The sequence below is a fragment of the Neoarius graeffei genome, chromosome 26 (genome assembly GCF_027579695.1).
Source record: "Neoarius graeffei isolate fNeoGra1 chromosome 26, fNeoGra1.pri, whole genome shotgun sequence".
NCBI lineage: Eukaryota > Metazoa > Chordata > Actinopteri > Siluriformes > Ariidae > Neoarius > Neoarius graeffei.
The window spans coordinates 41,083,706-41,102,288 of NC_083594.1; the positions used below are offsets into that span (position 1 = coordinate 41,083,706).

An 18,583-nucleotide genomic window follows, 5' to 3' on the forward strand; every position below is an offset into this window, starting at 1 on the left:
AGATACTCTGGTCAAAAGATAATTTGCCATTATTTTAACATTTATAAGTCAAAATAACCACATTATTCTGTCAATTATGAACACTTTTTAAATCTCTTTAAAAATGCTCCTAGCCTCAATCACATATGCTATAGGCCTAACTAGAGCGGCGGCTATGATTATTGACACCTTAACGATCTTTTGGTCAAAAGACTTTCAATATGTAAATTGTGAATGAATAGTTACTCAAATTTTCACTGGAAAAAAAAGTTGATTCCCAATTACTTGGCGTATCAGATCACATGACACCGTTCCACAATTATCGACACCTTTGTCCACAGTTATCGACACCATTCCACAATTATCGACATCCAGATGATTATTTATTTAAAAAAAAAACACATCGGTATGTGGTATTAAGTTAACAAAACATAGTTTTTATTTAAAATTTGTTTTACATGGACTTATATTTAGTACAAACTTTCTTTTATATAAATATATGGATTACGGCGCTTACATAAATGAGGAAGTAATTCGAATGTTTGTAAACAAATGAACTGATAATGTTGAACCTGTCAGAAAATCTTTTTGTTCCACTTTCTACCCACCTTCGAAGTGTTTTCGTAGATCACATTTTGTTAATCATTCATTGTTGTTTGTATTAATTTCTAGTTTTGTAGTTTACCAATAAATATCAACAGGCGATTGACATTGTAACCACATGAAAATCCAGGTCAAAGGTCGCAGGTCATTCCTCGAACCAAAATATAAAATGTCTACTGATATTGTAATATGTGGTAGATATTTACAACAAGCTGCAAAAAAAAAAAAAAATCTGAATGGAATCGAAAAATCTGAATATTTCAAGCATGTAATTTTTTATATGCTAGGAATTGAATTCTGGTCTAATTCTATTTATTGCAATCGGATTCCAAATACTCTATACACATTCCATTCTGTTATGGATCAGAAAAAAATATATAAATCACAGCAGTTTTTTTTTAAAAGTACTTCATCTACTTCAACAATGTTACCCAAAGATCGATCCATAACAGCTGTAAATGTCACTTAATTCCGCAGGGTGTCGATAATGGTGGACACCGGTGAAAGTGATCACTATTATCGACACCTCACGTGACTTCTCAAACGCACGTTTAGATACAAAATGGCGACTGTCAAATGAAAGCGTAAGAAACAAAGCAGGTTTGGACAAGAAGATCATGAAATATCTGTGAATTTGAGAAGTAAAAACATGTCCATGATCTTTCCACCATGCTTACCTGCGATGATAACGTCCAGGTTTTCCTCAAATTGCTGATCATGCTAAAAAAATTCCATCTCAGGTAACGAGTTGTGTCATCAGATGACAAGATAAGGGTGAGGCGGGTCTTCCGGTTGATTAATTAACCAATAATAACTGTTGTAACTGAAACGCACCTTTGTAAAATTGTTTTTTATTAATAAATCTGAAAAGGTGTCGATAATTATGGCCTATCGATAATTGTAGCCGCCGCTCTAAGAGCTGACATATACATCACAAAAACATAATGGCAAAAATATCATCATTTAATTCTCATCTCAGCAAAAAAGAAAAACGGACATGGACCAAGAGATGGCTGCTGAGGAGGAAAAAGGGCTGGCAGAGCTCCTGAAAGGTTTCTTTTTTAGATCCCGAACTTTGTACTGTTTCACCCTCGGGTTCCACAAGTACTCGTGCTCTGGATGTGAATTAGATAAGATGATAAGTTAGACAATCTCACCAAAAAAAAAAAAAAAAAATCATCAAAAAAAATAATGAGCTGTCCATCACTTAACTTGATGCAAGAGAGCTAACATTATCCCTACATAGCTAGCAATAACTTTCAGCTAACTATTAGCAAAAACCACCACTAGTCAGCAAAATGCCATTCAATCTCTATGGAGCGGTGGTTAGCTAACGGCAATTTACCCTTAGCTGAAAAAAATCAATGTCTTAATTACAACCTGAGCACATAAAGTGGGGCAAAAAAAGTATTTAGTCAGCCACCAATTGTGCAAGTTCTCCCACTTAAAAAGATGAGAGAGGCCTGTAATTTTCATCATAGGTATACCTCAACTATGAGAGACAAAATGGGGGGAAAGAATCCAGGAAATCACATTGTAGGATTTTTAATGAATTAATTGGTAAATTCCTCGGTAAAATAAGTATTTGGTCACCTACAAACAAGCAAGATTTCTGGCTCTCACAGACTTGTAACTTCTTCTTTAAGAGGCTCCTCTGTCCTCCACTCGTTACCTGTATTAATGGCACCTGTTTGAACTCGTTATCAGTATAAAAGACACCTGTCCACAACCTCAAACAGTCACACTCCAAACTCCACTATGGCCAAGACCAAAGAGTTGTCAAAGGACACCAGAAACAAAATTGTAGACCTGCACCAGGCTGGGAAGACTGAATCTGCAATAGGTAAGCAGCTTGGTGTGAAGAAATAAACTGTGGGAGCAATTATTAGAAAATAGAAGACATACAAGACCACTGATAATCTCCCTCGATCTGGGGCTCCACGCAAGATCTCACCCCGTGGGGTCAAAATGATCACAAGAACGGTGAGCAAAAATCCCAGAACCACACGGGGGGACCTAGTGAATGACCTGCAGAGAGCTGGGACCAAAGTAACAAAGGCTACCATCAGTAACACACTACGCCGCCAGGGACTCAAATCCTGCAGTGCCAGACGTGTCCCCCTGCTTAAGCCAGTACATGTCCAGGCCCGTCTGAAGTTTGCTAGAGAGCATTTGGATGATCCAGAAGAGGATTGGGAGAATGTCATATGGTCAGATGAAACCAAAATAGAACTTTTTGGTAAAAACTCGACTTGTCGTGTTTGGAGGAGAAAGAATGCCAAGTTGCATCCAAAGAACACCATACCTACTGTGAAGCATGGGGGTGGAAACATCATGCTTTGGGGCTGTTTTTCTGCAAAGGGACCAGGACGACTGATCCGTGTAAAGGAAAGAATGAATGGGGCCATGTATCGTGAGATTTTGAGCGAAAACCTCCTTCCATCAGCAAGGGCATTGAAGATGAAACGTGGCTGGGTCTTTCAGCATGACAATGATCCCAAACACACCGCCCGGGCAACGAAGGAGTGGCTTCGTAAGAAGCATTTCAAGGTCCTGGAGTGGCCGAGCCAGTCTCCAGATCTCAACCCCATAGAAAATCTTTGGAGGGAGTTGAAAGTCCGTGTTGCCCAGCGACAGCCCCAAAACATCACTGCTCTAGAGGAGATCTGCATGGAGGAATGGGCCAAAATACCAGCAACAGTGTGTGAAAACCTTGTGAAGACTTACAGAAAACGTTTGACCTCTGTCATTGCCAACAAAGGGTATATAACAAAGATGAACTTTTGTTATTGACCAAATGCTTATTTTCCACCATAATTTGCAAATGAATTCTTTAAAAATCAGACAATGTGATTTTCTGGATTTTTTTTTTCCTCATTTTGTCTCTCATAGTTGAGGTATACCTATGATGAAAATTACAGGCCTCTCTCATCTTTTTAAGTGGGAGAACTTGCACAATTGGTGACTAAATACTTTTTTGCCCCACTGTAAAAATAAATGTCTGTTGGTTTTCTAAGCATTTGACGAGGTAAAGTCCCCACTTTGGGTTTACACATAACAACTTACCGGCATCAAAAAGATACAAGTTGTCTCTCTTTTTCTTCGCTCCACTGCTGGAGATGCCGCCATCTTTGTTGAATGTTTCAGAAGCCCTCAGGTGGTCATGTGATTCTCTGCTAGCACTCTGATTGGATGATCTTTTGCCCAAAACGATCAAAATCGTTCGGATAGAAATTATGTTGCCCAATCTCAATGGGAAAGTGTCGAAGTGCAGTTGCCCGGCAACATTCAAGGAAAACTGAAGTCATTTTTAAACTTGCTTTATTTCTTAATTAACGTGTTATTCGATTACGTTTTTGGTTTTATTAACCTTATATCGTGACTCGTATTGGCATATTATATTACACTTATCAACCTTTTCGGTTTGTAGCCATGTTGAATGTAGTTCGTTTGGTCCACGGCAGGCGTCACTTATCCGCGTGATCTTCACGAGACTTGTGCGAGACTTCAAACGTGAAGTGTCAGTGCCGCCATTTTGAAAACTGTTTACACAGCGGACAGATCGCCATATCATTCTAATTTATATGAATTTAGAGATTTGCCAGCTTCATCAGTGATGGAGTGTCAGTCCTGCGAGCTGTGGCGCGTGCACCTGAAGGCGCACCTCGGGCTGCGCGTGTGCCGAGTGGACTCCAGTATGCGTGCCGTGAACAAGGCGCACCCGAGCTTAATTAAAGAACTGTGTGTTTGCTGATTTTAAAGGACCGTGCTGATCCATTTGCATCGCGAAGTATTACAATACGGATGTACGCATTACCGAGCCTTTCTACCCGTTGTCTTGATTTCCCGTTTCACGATCTTTGTGCCTGTTTCTCGTTCTTGTCCTCGCTTAGCCTTTGATGTACTGTTTGCGCCTCAACTGACCCTTTTGTCCGTATTCTCATTTTTGATCTAGCCTGACGTTTTGGATTGTTTGCCTGTGTATATATTGTCTCACTGTATATATATTCTGCACTTTATTAAACTGTATACTTCTGCACATACATCCGCCTCCCTCATGTACGTGACATGGAGATTATTCCATATGACTTAGAACCAACGTGGAGTAGAGAAGAGTTGGAAAGACGACAGGATAAGGACCAGTCCGCCACGCTGGTATTTACGTCATTACTGTCACACAATTAAAACGTGTCAGATCAGGCGGCTGGTGGGTTTTCAAAATAATAAATACATGCATGTATTTTTGTGATAAATACATATTATACTGAGCGCATTTCCCACATAATCCTCACTAAGGTTTCGGACAGCACTACAAAATGGTGTCCACGCTATACAGTGCCCTATGTAGTGAGTAGGGAGCGATTTCGGACCCAGGGAAAACTTCCGGCTTGATTACATCAGCATTCGAAAGAGGCCGCGTGCGTCTTTTGACGACGTTGGCAGATGTCGGTCGCTTTGATTTCCGCTGTACGTTTTACTTCCGTCCTATGAAGTCTCGCACAGGTCTCAACGAATCTCGTTTACAGCCATTGCTTTGACATATGGACTGATATATTACAGAGCATATTTCAAACACTCATAACTTGCTACAGCGGCGACAAAATAGCGATCAATAATGCATTCCGATATTTAATAAAATGAGAGGAATAGAATTTTAAGAATAAAAAATTTGCCTTCAGTTCCCCTTTCAATCATCATGGAAATAAGGACAGTGTGGGAATATCATGGTACAAAAGCAAACAGAGTTTCAACACTGCTTTTTTATTCGATAGTTTATATGAAGAATTTTACATATCTATAATCTTTGTCAAGTTTTAAGTTTATTGTATATATCTTTTATATCCAGTTCCTTTTTTTTCTGTAGATTGTCATAAAGATGTAAACATTATTGACTACTAACTACAACATGATTTGCTAATTTGCTGTTCTTGACCTTTGGTTAAACAGAAAGAAAAAAAATTTAAACTTAAAAGTTAAAATAAAAAATCTGAAAAAAAAACCCATGTTTGAATCTATCAAAACATCCATCAAGTTATTTCAGCCATCAATCATTAATAATCAATAAACTAAATGCATGTTAATTGATAACAGCCAATTTGAGCATTTTCATGATCAAAACAGACCTGAAAAAGTTAATAAAGGTCGTAACTAAATTATAAATGAGCAAATGTCGGAACAGGTCAAGCATGCTGGCATTTTAGTGAGTGATGCACTGAGATGAAAATTACTGTCCGAAACTGACATTTTGGGCACTCCGGATGCAAACTGAACTCGTATTTCAAATTATTATTATTATTATTAATTTTATAAAAGTTGTGCACATTGTAAATTACCAGATTGAATTATTGTCTCTTTGAATCAATACCATTAATTAAAAGCATTTAATAGGGTGCATCAGTTGCCCTCACTTTCATAAAATCTGATGCATGTTTGTTTGGGTGTTCCTTTTCACCAATAAAGACATCCTGTAAAATGTTTTGACCATATTCAAAAGTCTAATGGTGGCACCATGAGGTTCATTTCTTGCCAAAAAACGCTTATTTTATGTTTTCGCGTAAGGTTTGAATCACAATGTTGGACTCCATTTATTGGTTTCTTGTGAGCCAGAGATCATGTTAAGAACCTTTGCGAGGGATTGAGAAGCATTAATGTGATTCATAATACATTTGTATTGTTTAAAAGTAGTTGAACAATGATTCAATGAACAGATAAAACTCAAACTGTGCTTGATAATATATTTAGAATATGTACTAAAAACGTGTATCTAAGATATTTGGTATACTCTATAAGGCAGTGGCGGCTGGTAGTCTTTCAAACAGGGGAGGCTGGTCGGTTACGATATTTCCAGATTTTAAAAGAAAAAACACATCAGTTTTGCCCATACTCTTGCCTCTGATCTGGCTGATTGTTGGCAGCATCACAAACTGTGAAATAACAGGTTCTTTTGGCCCATTAGCCTACTGTCCAATATACATGATGGTGGTGTTGGGGGGGGGGGGGGGGGGGGGTATATTTTAACATTTTATATTTTAAAATTGTGGCATGTTGTTTAAAAATTGACCTCGGCTGTGTTTTTGTTTAAAAATGTTTTCCAAATTGTAGCTGTGTTTAATTCATATCCAGAAAAATATATATTCCAATATAATATACTCAGCATAAACATTTTAAATAGATTCTATATTTTTGGTCCATCCATGACATATTACTAAAGTAGCCTATTTACTGTTGTTGATGTGGGTCACTTGCTGTTAGCCAATTCACTTTCTCGTACCAGGAGAGCTGAAAGGAACGAGTATTATTCCCTACCTTTTTCACCAAGTCAATTTGAGGTGTTGGTCTACCCTGCTCTTTAATTTTAATTTTTTCCTCGAAAGGAAGACTGGCAAATGGCTTCGCCAAAATTAAATCAGCAATGCTTGGCATCCGTGCACAGCTTTCTTGCTAGCTGACTAGCCCCCTCAAGTTCAAGTTCAGTCACTCAAATAAACGCAATTTCTGGAACTAAGATAGCAAACTTGACAACACTATATTTACACTTTATTTACAATGAAAATATATACAAACTAAAAAAGCTGGTAGAAACCGTATGTAATGAATGAAATCGAAATGTAAGCTGAGCTCTTACAATACACCACAGCACTTGCGAATCCGCATGGGACTGAACTGATGTTGCCAGAGACTGCTGACGTTATCCAGCCCAAAATATGTTCAAAACCCACCAAAATGCACTTAAAACCACCCAATTGGGAGGGAAATCGCCCGATCTGGCAACACTGTCCGCTGCCTGTCTATAGTTGAAATGAGCTGTCAATCAAAGAAAATATCCGGCCGCTTTCACCAATCACCAGTCTCCTCGCGGAAACTGCCATGTCCCTCCCATGTGAGGCTGGGAGTCCGTGGGCGGGCATTTTCGTAGTATTTGTCCAATAACCGTCTTGCATTTTGAGATTGAAAAGCGCAGAGCTCCCAAATGCCGTTGAAGTCCATTGAGGCTGGGAGTCCGTGAGACTCTGTGGGCGGGCATTTTCGCAGTATTTGTCCAATAATCGTCTTGCATTTTGAGATTGACAAGCACATAGCTCCCAATCCACTGAGGCTGGGCTGCATCGCGCTGTCACGAGGGGGAAAAACTCACGCACACATTAGGCGAACTGGGGAAAGTTATAACGGAATGATTTCGCACTGTAGTTGGGTTGAGCACATATTTCTGTGATTCTGGATCTGAAATAGCAATGTTATAAGGTCGGCTATAACATAAGCCTAGCGCAATTCATCCTACACGATGTTCGTCATTTTTAGAGGAGGCTGAGCCTCCCTCGCTGTCTTAGAGCAATCGCCCGTGCTATAAGGTGCCATAATGTTTCATGAAAAGTGATTGAAATTTTGTCATAAAAGTCATAAAATAGCAGCTTTTTCCATAACTTTGAGCTCCTGGTGCCACCATTAAACTTTTGAATTTTGTCAAAATATTTCACCCAGTGTGTTTTCTTACCAAAAGGAACATAAAAACAAAAATGCATCATGATCGGAGGAACTTTTCGTTTTTAGGGGGCAACTGATGCACCCTAGCATTTAAGTAAAAGTTCAGGTTCAAAGTGATATTTTTGCTCATTTCCTCCCCCAAATATTCAGTGGCCAAAATTTCAGTGCAACCCTACTTTAAAAAAAAAAAAGGATGTGTAATTAATACTTGCGTAGCACTTTTGCCGTTTTGAATAGTTTTAAAAACCTCCAGCATTAAAGAACAATTAGAAATCAGAAAAATGAATACATGATAAACGGAATAGAAAGAAAAGGAAAAACAAAACAAACAAACAAAAAAAATCACAGGATGGGATAAAGATCTCTCTGTTCACATGAGTAAATACAAGGCATCGTTAAACCTGTGCATTGCATGAAAGTCTTTAAATAAAGGCAGCTCTTTCTCCAGCTCATGTCCATTTCAGTCCTGTGCTCACAGTTTATGACCAGCAAAGTACTACAGTAACGATGCATATATAAAGGGAACTCTTTTGCTTTACATTGTGTTGACGACACGGCGTGCCGTCAGCGTAGCCAAACCGATGAAGTCAAATCTGGTTACGGTTTCCTGGAGAATATAAATTGAAGCTGCTTCAAAAAGATACGGAAGCCGCGAGAGGCCCTTCATATAATCTTTTTTTATTCACCTTGTTATCCCGACATAACGACATAATTAAAGGTCTGATGACACGAACATGACTCTATGCAATTTCTTAAATAAACTATACAACATGGCAAACATGTTAGATTTCTGTTATAATTACGTGAAAAGAAGCTGTTGTTACGCGAATGTCCAACTTTTAATTGCACAGCACAAGAAAACTGGGCCCGTGGCTCGCGGCCATGCTGTGACGTCAGCGGGAGAACACGCTGCGGTTCACTGGCTGTCTACTCAATGGAAATGGCGCATGAAAACGCCGGTGAACTCTCTAGCTCTTCCTCTTCTGGGAGTCTAGAATTGTGTTGCGAGTGGGATAGATCGGAAGAATCAAGTGATGACGAACACGGGTGCATCCAACCGTACAGGTTTGAACCTGTTACTGTGCGATCTGAGAGCGACTCCGACTCCGAGATGGACAGCGGACAGGCAGACAGCCCAGCATTGAACACCACAAGGTTGGATAACAAGGATTGGTAGGTCAACCCGTATTTGTTCAAAATGTTACGGAATCAATATTTTAATATTGTGTATTGTTGTCTTGCATGTGTAAACACTGCTTATATCATGTAAGCCGTATGCTACACTGAATACATAGTTCCTAATGGAGCATGCAAACGGCTAACATAATAAGCTTACGACTATGCCTGATCCGTGATACATTTAGGATAATATTGGCAGGCACGTCTTCTAGTTTATGGCTTCTTAGTTTTATCCTTGAATGAAGCAAAATATTTGATAACCTACATCAGCGTAAGCAAATGACAATCTGTAGCCTACTTGTCTGGCTAAGTTAGCTTTCCCTCAGTGTTTGCTTTGAGAAACAAGCTTTCACAAGCAAATACATGACTGATATCAAGCCGACTTTATGATTACATTTATGATTATCATGAATGTGTACTCTATGATGTGTACTCTATGATGTGTACTCTATGAGCGCTCTGGAGCGAGTCACTTACAAGATGGCCGCGCAGACCGCATGGTTACTATTTTTAGCATCATGTCGGAGCACTCTATAGCTCTACGTACCTTTATCTTATGTCGTTTCTCAACACATGTTCTGACAGGAGGACTGTCTTTGGAGGAGTCGCCTTGTCCCAGGCGACTGCTGGATCCGGCATAGCTACTAGTAGACCCCCTCCGGAATACTGTAGGCACTGCTGATGGTAGCAGCACACGTTTGTGCTGAACTGAACACCCAAGAGATTCTTTTAAGCTGGGAAGGGTGTCAAAACAATCCAAATCGAAGTGTTCAGAGCACAGGACGGATGTTGGTGAGGGCTCCCACTTGTCACGAGTGCGCCTGACTTGCTTCACCCACTTCGCATGCAGCTCGGGATCTCTGGGGAACTTGAATAAACTTACCCCATCCTTGTGGGTTTTGGAGCAAAATCCGGCAACACAACGCGAAGGCATAATAACTATATATATATATTATAATAATGTATAATAATAATAATACTAATAATGATAAACTGAACACCTCTCGCATCAACAACAAACTGGTAAGTGAGGAGGAAGATTCTTTCGCTGACGTCATATAGCTCCTCCTCCTCTTTCGTCTCCTGGGTGCTGCAGCCCTGTCAAATTTGCCCAAATAGCTGCGTTTTTTATCATAACTTGTAAAATAGGCGCCTTCGTGAATTAATATATGGATCATCCGGAATTACTTTTTATGTTATAAAACATCGCCAAAAATGTCAAAAACGTGTCATCAGCACTTTAATTCAGGATCTCGAGAAAACAACACAACTAATGGCCCTTTTCCACTACCCTTTTTCAGCTCACTTCAGCTCACTTCAGCCCGACATGGCTCGCGTTTCGACTACCTCAGAGCAGCACGACTCAGCTCGCTTCAGCCCTGCTCAGCCCCCAAAACTCGCACGGTTTTGGAGTAGGGCTGAAGCGAGCCAAAGCGAGCCGAGTGGGGCTAGAGGCGTGAGCAGACACTCCCCTGTGCACTGATTGGTGAGGAGGAGTGTCCTCACATGCCCACACACGTTCCGCGAGCACGCTGGGATCTGTAAACACCGTAAACCCGGAAGAAGAAGAATTACGAATTACGAGAATTTCTGAAGCCTTATGCGCCTCGCCTCATCTATACGCTCTTGCCAGTATCTGTTGGCGTTGTCGGTGACAACAAGCCACAGCACCAAGACCAGCAACACTAACGACTCCATGTTTATTGTTTACTATCCGGGTCGTGAGACTACCACTTAAAAGGTCACTGATGTCACTGTTTGCGCCGCCTAACGACATCACGTGACGTCCACCCACTTTCGCTAACTCCACCCAATGTGTCCACCCACTTTCAGCCAGCACGGTTCAGCGCGGTTGTAGTCGAAATGCAACTCCAACAGCCCCACTCAGCTCGACTCAGCCCAACTCAGCACGGCACGGCTCAGCCCAACTCAGCCGCGTTGGTAGTGGAAAAGCGGCATAATTCGAGATCTCGAGAAAACAAAACAATTATTCTGTGATCTCGAAAAAACAAAACAATTATTTCATGATCTCGAGAAAACAGCTGAGATTTCTAGCAGAGCTGCGCCCCCTTAATGCAATCTCTCCCTGTGTCAACCCCTGATCAAAATATTGCCTTATTAGGTGATCGATTATTCCAGACATTCTAATGACCAAAGTTGCGTCTATACAGAATGAGAAATAGCCCCAAAGTCAGCATATCACAAGTCTCTTGGCGCACCTGAATGAACCATTTCTCAGCTGTTTACTCAAGATCATGAAATAATTGTTTTGTTTTCTCGAGATCTCGAATTAATTGTGTTGTTTTCGCGAGATCCTGAATTAATTATGTCGTTATCTCGGGATAACAAGGTGAATAAAAAAAAGGATTATATGAAGGGCCTCTCTCGGCTTCCGTAAAAAGATGACAACATGTTTAAAAAAATAATAATTCAGTGAGTTCTCATTCAAGCATGATTTTTTTTTTAATGTAATATGGAACTGTTAAAGGTAAAAAATAATAATAATAATAATAATAATGTGCAGCTCCCCCCCAAAAAAAAAATCAATACTTACACCATTTTAAAAACCTTTAAAGTTGAACCTTGTGTCATCAAAAACTTCCCGCGAGATTTCGTTACCTACAATATAAATTTTCACATGGATGCATTGGGATTTGGTGCACCAACATAATAAGCAACAGTGCTGAGATTCATTCTTTGAATTTCCAGGCTACAACTTCTACCACCATTAGCAAGGTTCTATGTCTTAAAGATTTCTCTTCCAGTCGAGTTGGAATGCTTAATATGAATCAGGAGGAAGAGTCTAAAACCAGACTGCAAAAAAAAAAAAACAGAGAACGCCCCAAAATTCTTGCACAAGGCTGAAAGTCTCTGACTTCAAGCATATTGAACTAGAACCCAATCACCAAGCTCGGGGAAACGGGACTGGACCTCAGTCGCAGCATTTCTCACGCTTCTCATTGGCAAACCAACCTTGACGGCGAGTAAGGAGTCCTCTGATCACATTTCCCACCGAGAACTTCTCTCGAGAAGTTTTGAGCGAACACTGCAGCGCCCCCTGCAGGAGGCTCAGGATGAGAAGCAGAGGCCGCAGCACTCCATGCAGATCTCGAGGCAGTCGGCCGACTCGCAGCAGGCGTCGATGATGCCGCAGTCCATGTCGCAAGGCAGCTCGCAGTCGCCGCATTCTTCCGATCCGCAGCAGCAACAGAAGCACGAGTCATCGGAGGCGCACGAGCCGCATGTTGCGCAGTCCAGGACGATGTTGCACAGCATTAGGAACTCGCAGAACAGGCAGGCCAGGATGCAGTGCACACAGCAGTCTGACACATACACAAATGACATGAGGGAATTTTAGAAAATCAGGCCATTTCCGAACGATCATTAACCCTGTGCTCCCACTGGCAGCGATGCAGAAGCTGGGAGTCTTTTGTTTGCATTGAGGGCTCGTGAATTTCTATACAGCGTACTATCTGTGTGGAGTACCGAATGTTTTCCCCATGTCTCCAGTTTCCTCCCACCTTGCTAAACTGATAAATCTCATACCCAGGATAGGCTCTGGATCCATCGCAACCCTGAACAGGAAATCAGTTCCTGAGAATGAATGAATTTCTACAAAGAATTTCCCTCCAGAATTTATTTTATTTTTAAAGCGAGACGGCCTTTCGATTTCATAAAATCAGCGAAATTTAGTTCCCTCTGAAATTCGGTCATATGTTTATTTCTGTAATATCTAAAATATCAGGCCATTCTGTGGCTGGGAAGTTATTTAATTTGAGTGGATTCCCGAGCAAATAATATGTATGAAATCACTCACTTCGCGCAGTCAAGCAGACAGAGGAAGTCCGTGTGTGCGCGCATGCGCAGGTTTACCTTCTTCTTCTTCTTCTTTTGGGTTTTACAGCAGCTGGCATCCACAGTGCTGCATTACTGCCATCTACAGGTTTACCTTTGACTGTGCACTGACAGTTCCATCATTCTGTCGCTAAACGAACAGCTGATCACACCGAGGTGCTCACTGAGCGCCGATATTTATTAGTTTGGTCCTGCGTTTCCTTTCCTTCGTACAGAACATAATGTCTTTTCTTCTCGCTTTCCGTTAATGTAGTCGGTCTTTCACGTTTCATTCGCACACTCACGTCCTCCATTGTTCTCTCCTGTTTTAAATTTGTATCCCACAATGCCTTGTGCAAACGGGGAAAGCCCACCACGTCATGCATGACGGAGTATCTTGAACTGCATCATGGTGAAGCAGGAAAAAATAACTGAGAATTTTGGGCCACATGGCCTTGAATTCATTAATTGCTCTATTTTTTAAAAAACTATTAAAATTGGAAGTCTGTGATTCGAATTCAGTAGCTTTCGGTCCACTAAACAAAAATAATTTGGCGTCGGGGAAAATTCTCTTCATGACCTACACTTGAAAAATCTGAAAGGCGGTCTAGCTTTAAACTGAAATAAATCTAAAAATGGTGGTCCCATTTGCATGGTTTGGATGAAGTTCATATGTGCTACCAGAGAAACCACGGAACCGGCAGTAACTCAAGACATTAATGCGCACTAGTGACCAACACTGACTGGCTTGAGATACAAAATGGCTTCCTGTGTGAACACAACAAGTGTAAAACTCCCTGTTGATGCTTTGGCTCAATAGCACAGATATACCGGTATCAATGTAATTAAAGAGCTTAAATAAACAGGAAAGGACCTCAAATAGAGTTAGGCAGAGATGAGAAATGTTGATGTTTGAAGGATGTCAAAATGAATAACCATCTCTGTTTAACAATGTTAACTGACAACGAAGATGAAAGTGTATGGGGCAAGTTTCCAAAAAAGGAAAAACTGAAAAATATAAATTAAAGCTTTAAAATAATTCGTTGTGCAAGGTAACTAGACCCGAGGGAGACAGGTTCCATGGTTGTATTTTATGGATACTTCTGGGGAATGTTTTTTAAATCGTTATGAGATACTACACCAAAATGGTCATGTGACCTTTAATCCTCTGGGGTCTGAGGGTATTTTCTGGCACTCTAATGATTTTGGCATGCTCTGGTTTTGTTGTCAATTTCAACAAATCTAAGCAGTATTTTCAAAGTCATATGACTTTTTTTGCATTCAGCACAAGTTCAGCTACAATAATATCTATGTAGTATGCGTGTCATGACTGTACTATAATAACAGATAAACGAAGATGTTGTAAAAAGCAGTTTTAGAACTGTGTTGGAATGTGAGAAAAAAACATGACCTTATCCGTTGTGACGAACCGTTTTGGTCACTTGAGGTAAGTCTGTTCAGTCTTAGAAATGGATCAAGCACAAAAACTTAAACCTGCTCCATTGATTTGGACAATTAACTGGTCATCAAAAAATGTATGTCCTATTGTTTTGGGATAAAGGGTTGGCAGTGGGAGGGGTATTCAATGAGAAGGGTAAAAATTTCCATTCCATTCCATGAGAAGAGTGAAAACCCCTTTCACTGCCAACTCTTAATCCCATCAGATTAACTCTTAATCCCATCAGGTCAAGTCACAATGGGTAAGTTCTAAAACTGCTTTTTACAACATCTTCATTTATCTGGTATTTGACTTTATTTTGGTATTTGACTCCATTCAGCGTGTCTTGAAATGAACTCTTGGACTATTTTACTCAGTTCAGAGCCACAACCTGTTCTGTGACTCTGTTACACAGTTACTCTGTAATTTTGCTCCCACTCCAATTCCAAATTTTACTCTCTAAACTCAAAATTGAGCAAAATTATCTATTTTTTGGGGGAAAATACTTTTAACTCTGGAAAAACTTGCTCAGTCATTTTTCTTGTGTATGCACTACAGCGTACGCATATCAACTGATCTGCTCATCAGAAATAGGAGAAATATTTACACTTACTCAAGCTGATCTTTGGCTGGATCGAGTCAAAAAAAACAAAAACAAAAGGCACCGCTCATCATCAGTGTCGCAGTTCTCAAGATTGAGCCGAATCGCTATTCTGAATCACGAATTGAATCATGAATTGAAATCGCTGTCCTGAATCATCCGAAGCACATAAAACCTGCGTGCCATCTCGCAACAAGTTTTACCTCCAAATAGCCTAAAGTATGTCTAACAGATTTTATCCTGTTTACGGTGGGCGTTCCCACCGCGAAAGAGAAACCAATCGAAACCAAAAGAGTGAAAGTGATTATCATGCCGTTACCACGTGAATAGTCTTTTATTAATGTGTAAATGTGCGCTCAGCACTCCGACTCCGGTGTGACCGAGTCAGGTGATAAGTATTATGTTTCATCTAATTTAGGTCAATTAAAAACTATAATATTATTTGGCAGTGGGCACATAGGAAAGTGTAAATTATAAAGTTTCTGTCAATATGTTTATCATGCTTGTATGAAGATATTTATCTCAATACATGACCTACTCATTCTAAACCTGCCGAGCTTTGCCGGCGAAGCTCTCGACCCAAGAGGGTTAAAAATGGGTCATGGTCAGTACAAGTCGGTCAGTATAATTAGGTTGCCTAAGGCTATATCATGGTGCAATTTGATAAATTTCTCTATATTTCCATCAGGCTTTGAACCACGGATTATATTAGCAATTTTGCACAAGACATTGCACAGTATATCTACCTGTATGTTTGCACATTGTTTGTTTGCCTCTCCTTTTTTTTTTAAGACATTGCACAGTATTCTACCTCTATGTTTGCACATTGTTTGTTTGCCTCTCTTTTTTTTAATGTTATCTTCATTTTTCACTCTACCTTTATATTTTGCATTCCATATGCACTTTATATTTTATATTTCATATTTTATATAGGGCGGCATGGTGGTGTAGTGGTTAGCGCTGTCGCCTCACAGCAAGAAGGTCCGGGTTCGAGCCCCGTGGCCGGCGAGGGCCTTTCTGTGTGGAGTTTGCATGTTCTCCCTGTGTCCGTGTGGGTTTCCTCCGGGTGCTCCGGTTTCCCCCACAGTCCAAAGACATGCAGGTTAGGTTAACTGGCGACTCTAAATTGACCGTAGGTGTGAATGTGAGTGTGAATGGTTGTCTGTGTCTATGTGTCAGCCCTGTGATGACCTGGCGACTTGTCCAGGGTGTACCCCGCCTTTCGCAAGTAGTCAGCTGGGATAGGCTCCAGCTTGCCTGCGACCCTGTAGAACAGGATAAAGCGGCTACAGATAATGAGATGAGATGAGATATTTTATATTTCTTTTTATATTGATAAACGTAGTTTGGTCGGGCAGTTGTAAAATAAGAATTTCATTACCTGATAATAAACCGCTGTGTCTGTTATTGTGTATATGACAAATAAAAATCTTGAATCTTAAAGATTGCTCAGAAGATTTCTGGTGGTACTGCTTAGTTTAGTCCGTATCTGTTAGCATTCAGAAAACTGCACCATATACTGACAAAATGAACTCCAAGTATGGCCAGAAGGCTCTGTCTGCAATAAACCAGAGCCTATTTGTACTAGCTTGAGAATAACTTTCTGACACAAAATTCAATCGATAAGAACGTCTGTTAAATGCTATGAATGTAAACGTGAAGTGTACCCACCATCCTGGGCCTCTGTAGGAATCTGCGAGCTGTTGGACTTCGAACTCCCTTTACTCCTCTTGCTGCTCTGGCTGTTAAGCGACGGGTTCGACTGCAACTTCTTGGGGTGCTTATGATGTGCAGACGAAGACGAGGATGCCGAAGATGACGCCCGCAAGAATGCTGCTCCGTTCTTGACACCATTGCTGTGCACCTGGTGTTTCAGAGACTTGCCATTTTTCAGAAGCGCTGCGGACTCCGAGGGGCTGGTTAATGACTTCTGCAAGGGTGTAGATCTGGCCTGAGGTTGACCTAGAGGTAGATGATGAAATAAAACAAAGATGATCGTGACTGTGGCCAAGCACGGTGTTAAAATACGAGGTCTTCCACCGTGCAATTATTCTCCTCTTATAGCTTAGGGACACAAAAATAATCCCAACAGCTGCATAGTTGTGGACGACACCATCATCCAGTATCTTGTTTCCTCCACTAAGTCAGATTTTACACTTTTTCTCCTGGAATGCTAATGAATGCTAAAGTGAATGTTACTGATGGTATTATTGACAGCAGAGTTCCTGAGTTACTCAGTCCAAAGCCTTCGTTTAAATGCTCAAAAGTGCGCTACTGTATATCACAGACGATACCTAAACGTGTATAAGATATACTTCCCATGAATACACATAATCCACTGAGAGAAATGTGGTCTTTTTCAGAGGAATTTCACATCGTGGGAAATTTACACCAGTTCAGGGACCTTCAGCTTTCACTAAGGCTGTGTGTCTTGATGAAATAAGGCCATGTGTTTGTAATATCCATCCCATAATAACTAAGTGGATGTTAGCACTACAATTAAATTTATACCACAGAGCTGCAGAATTCTCAACTCTGAAGGTGTTGATTAATTTTCTATAACAGCACGTCTCTGATGGTCGTTCCGACTGTAATTCAATTTAATGAGCTCGTTGTAATACGTTACAGTTTCGAAAGTAACAGCTTATTTACAGGGACTTTCATGGTTTAATCGTTGAGACGGGGAAGAGACGTTTATTTAACATTCATGGAAGGAGCCTCCAGTGTCAGTAGCAGTCGGGATGTTTTCTGCCACAGGAGAGTCTTTGGGATGGAGGTAACATGACAATTTTTTTTAAAACTGACTTTTATTATTTGCCTTATTAACTTCAAAAAAGAGAGGCTTCTGAGTAAGTGATTGTTTATCATGGCTATAATGCAAGTGATTACAGTAGGTAACTTAAAAAGCAACTAACGTTTTTTGTTAAAAAGCACAAAATGTCATTCATTAAGAAATAAAAAATAGCCTCAATGAGGCTGTAGCTCATACCAGTTACTGTTGTTATGAATTGCGATCAATCCTGTAGGAGGAGTAACTATTTTTGTGAAATTACACGTGACCCCTGTGTAGCCGCATCCATGGCAAGTGGCGCCACCTGGTGAACAATTCTTGTTGGTATGTCTTTAGAGTCTTCTGGGTGAGTTTCAGTGAAAACGTCCTAGCAGTTTACGAACAGCAGTGTTTGGTGTGACGAGTCACCCAAAATTTTCAAACGGCCATAAAATGTTAAATATGACAGGTGGCGCCACCGTCTTGACAACTTTTATACAGACCAGCCTGGGGAACATTCCATATGAGTTTGGTCAAACAAAATCTCATCACTCCTGTAGGAGGAGTAGTGATTTACGCGAAATGGCACGTGACCCCTCTGTAGGCTCATCCATGGTAGGTGGCGCCACCTGGTGAACAAGTCTTGTTGGAATGTCTTTAGAGTCTTTTGGGTGAGTTTAAGTGAAAACGTCCCAGC

The 18,583-nt window shown here is 40.6% G+C and overlaps 1 protein-coding gene across 2 annotated transcripts in view; it reads right to left on the reverse strand.

Annotated features, from left to right (window-relative positions):
* Nucleotides 1-6,890: 6,890 nt before the first annotated feature.
* mdfi (MyoD family inhibitor) overlaps nucleotides 6,891-18,583 on the reverse strand; it is a 149,796-nt gene continuing 138,103 nt past the window's right edge. For both annotated transcript variants that reach the window (XM_060909846.1, XM_060909847.1), the window contains 2 exons: nucleotides 16,788-17,078; nucleotides 6,891-12,566 (listed from right to left, as the gene is read on the reverse strand). In XM_060909846.1, the coding sequence (XP_060765829.1) occupies nucleotides 12,313-12,566; nucleotides 16,788-17,078 (545 nt within the window). In that variant the 3' untranslated portion in view covers nucleotides 6,891-12,312. The remainder of the gene's footprint in view (nucleotides 12,567-16,787; nucleotides 17,079-18,583) is intronic.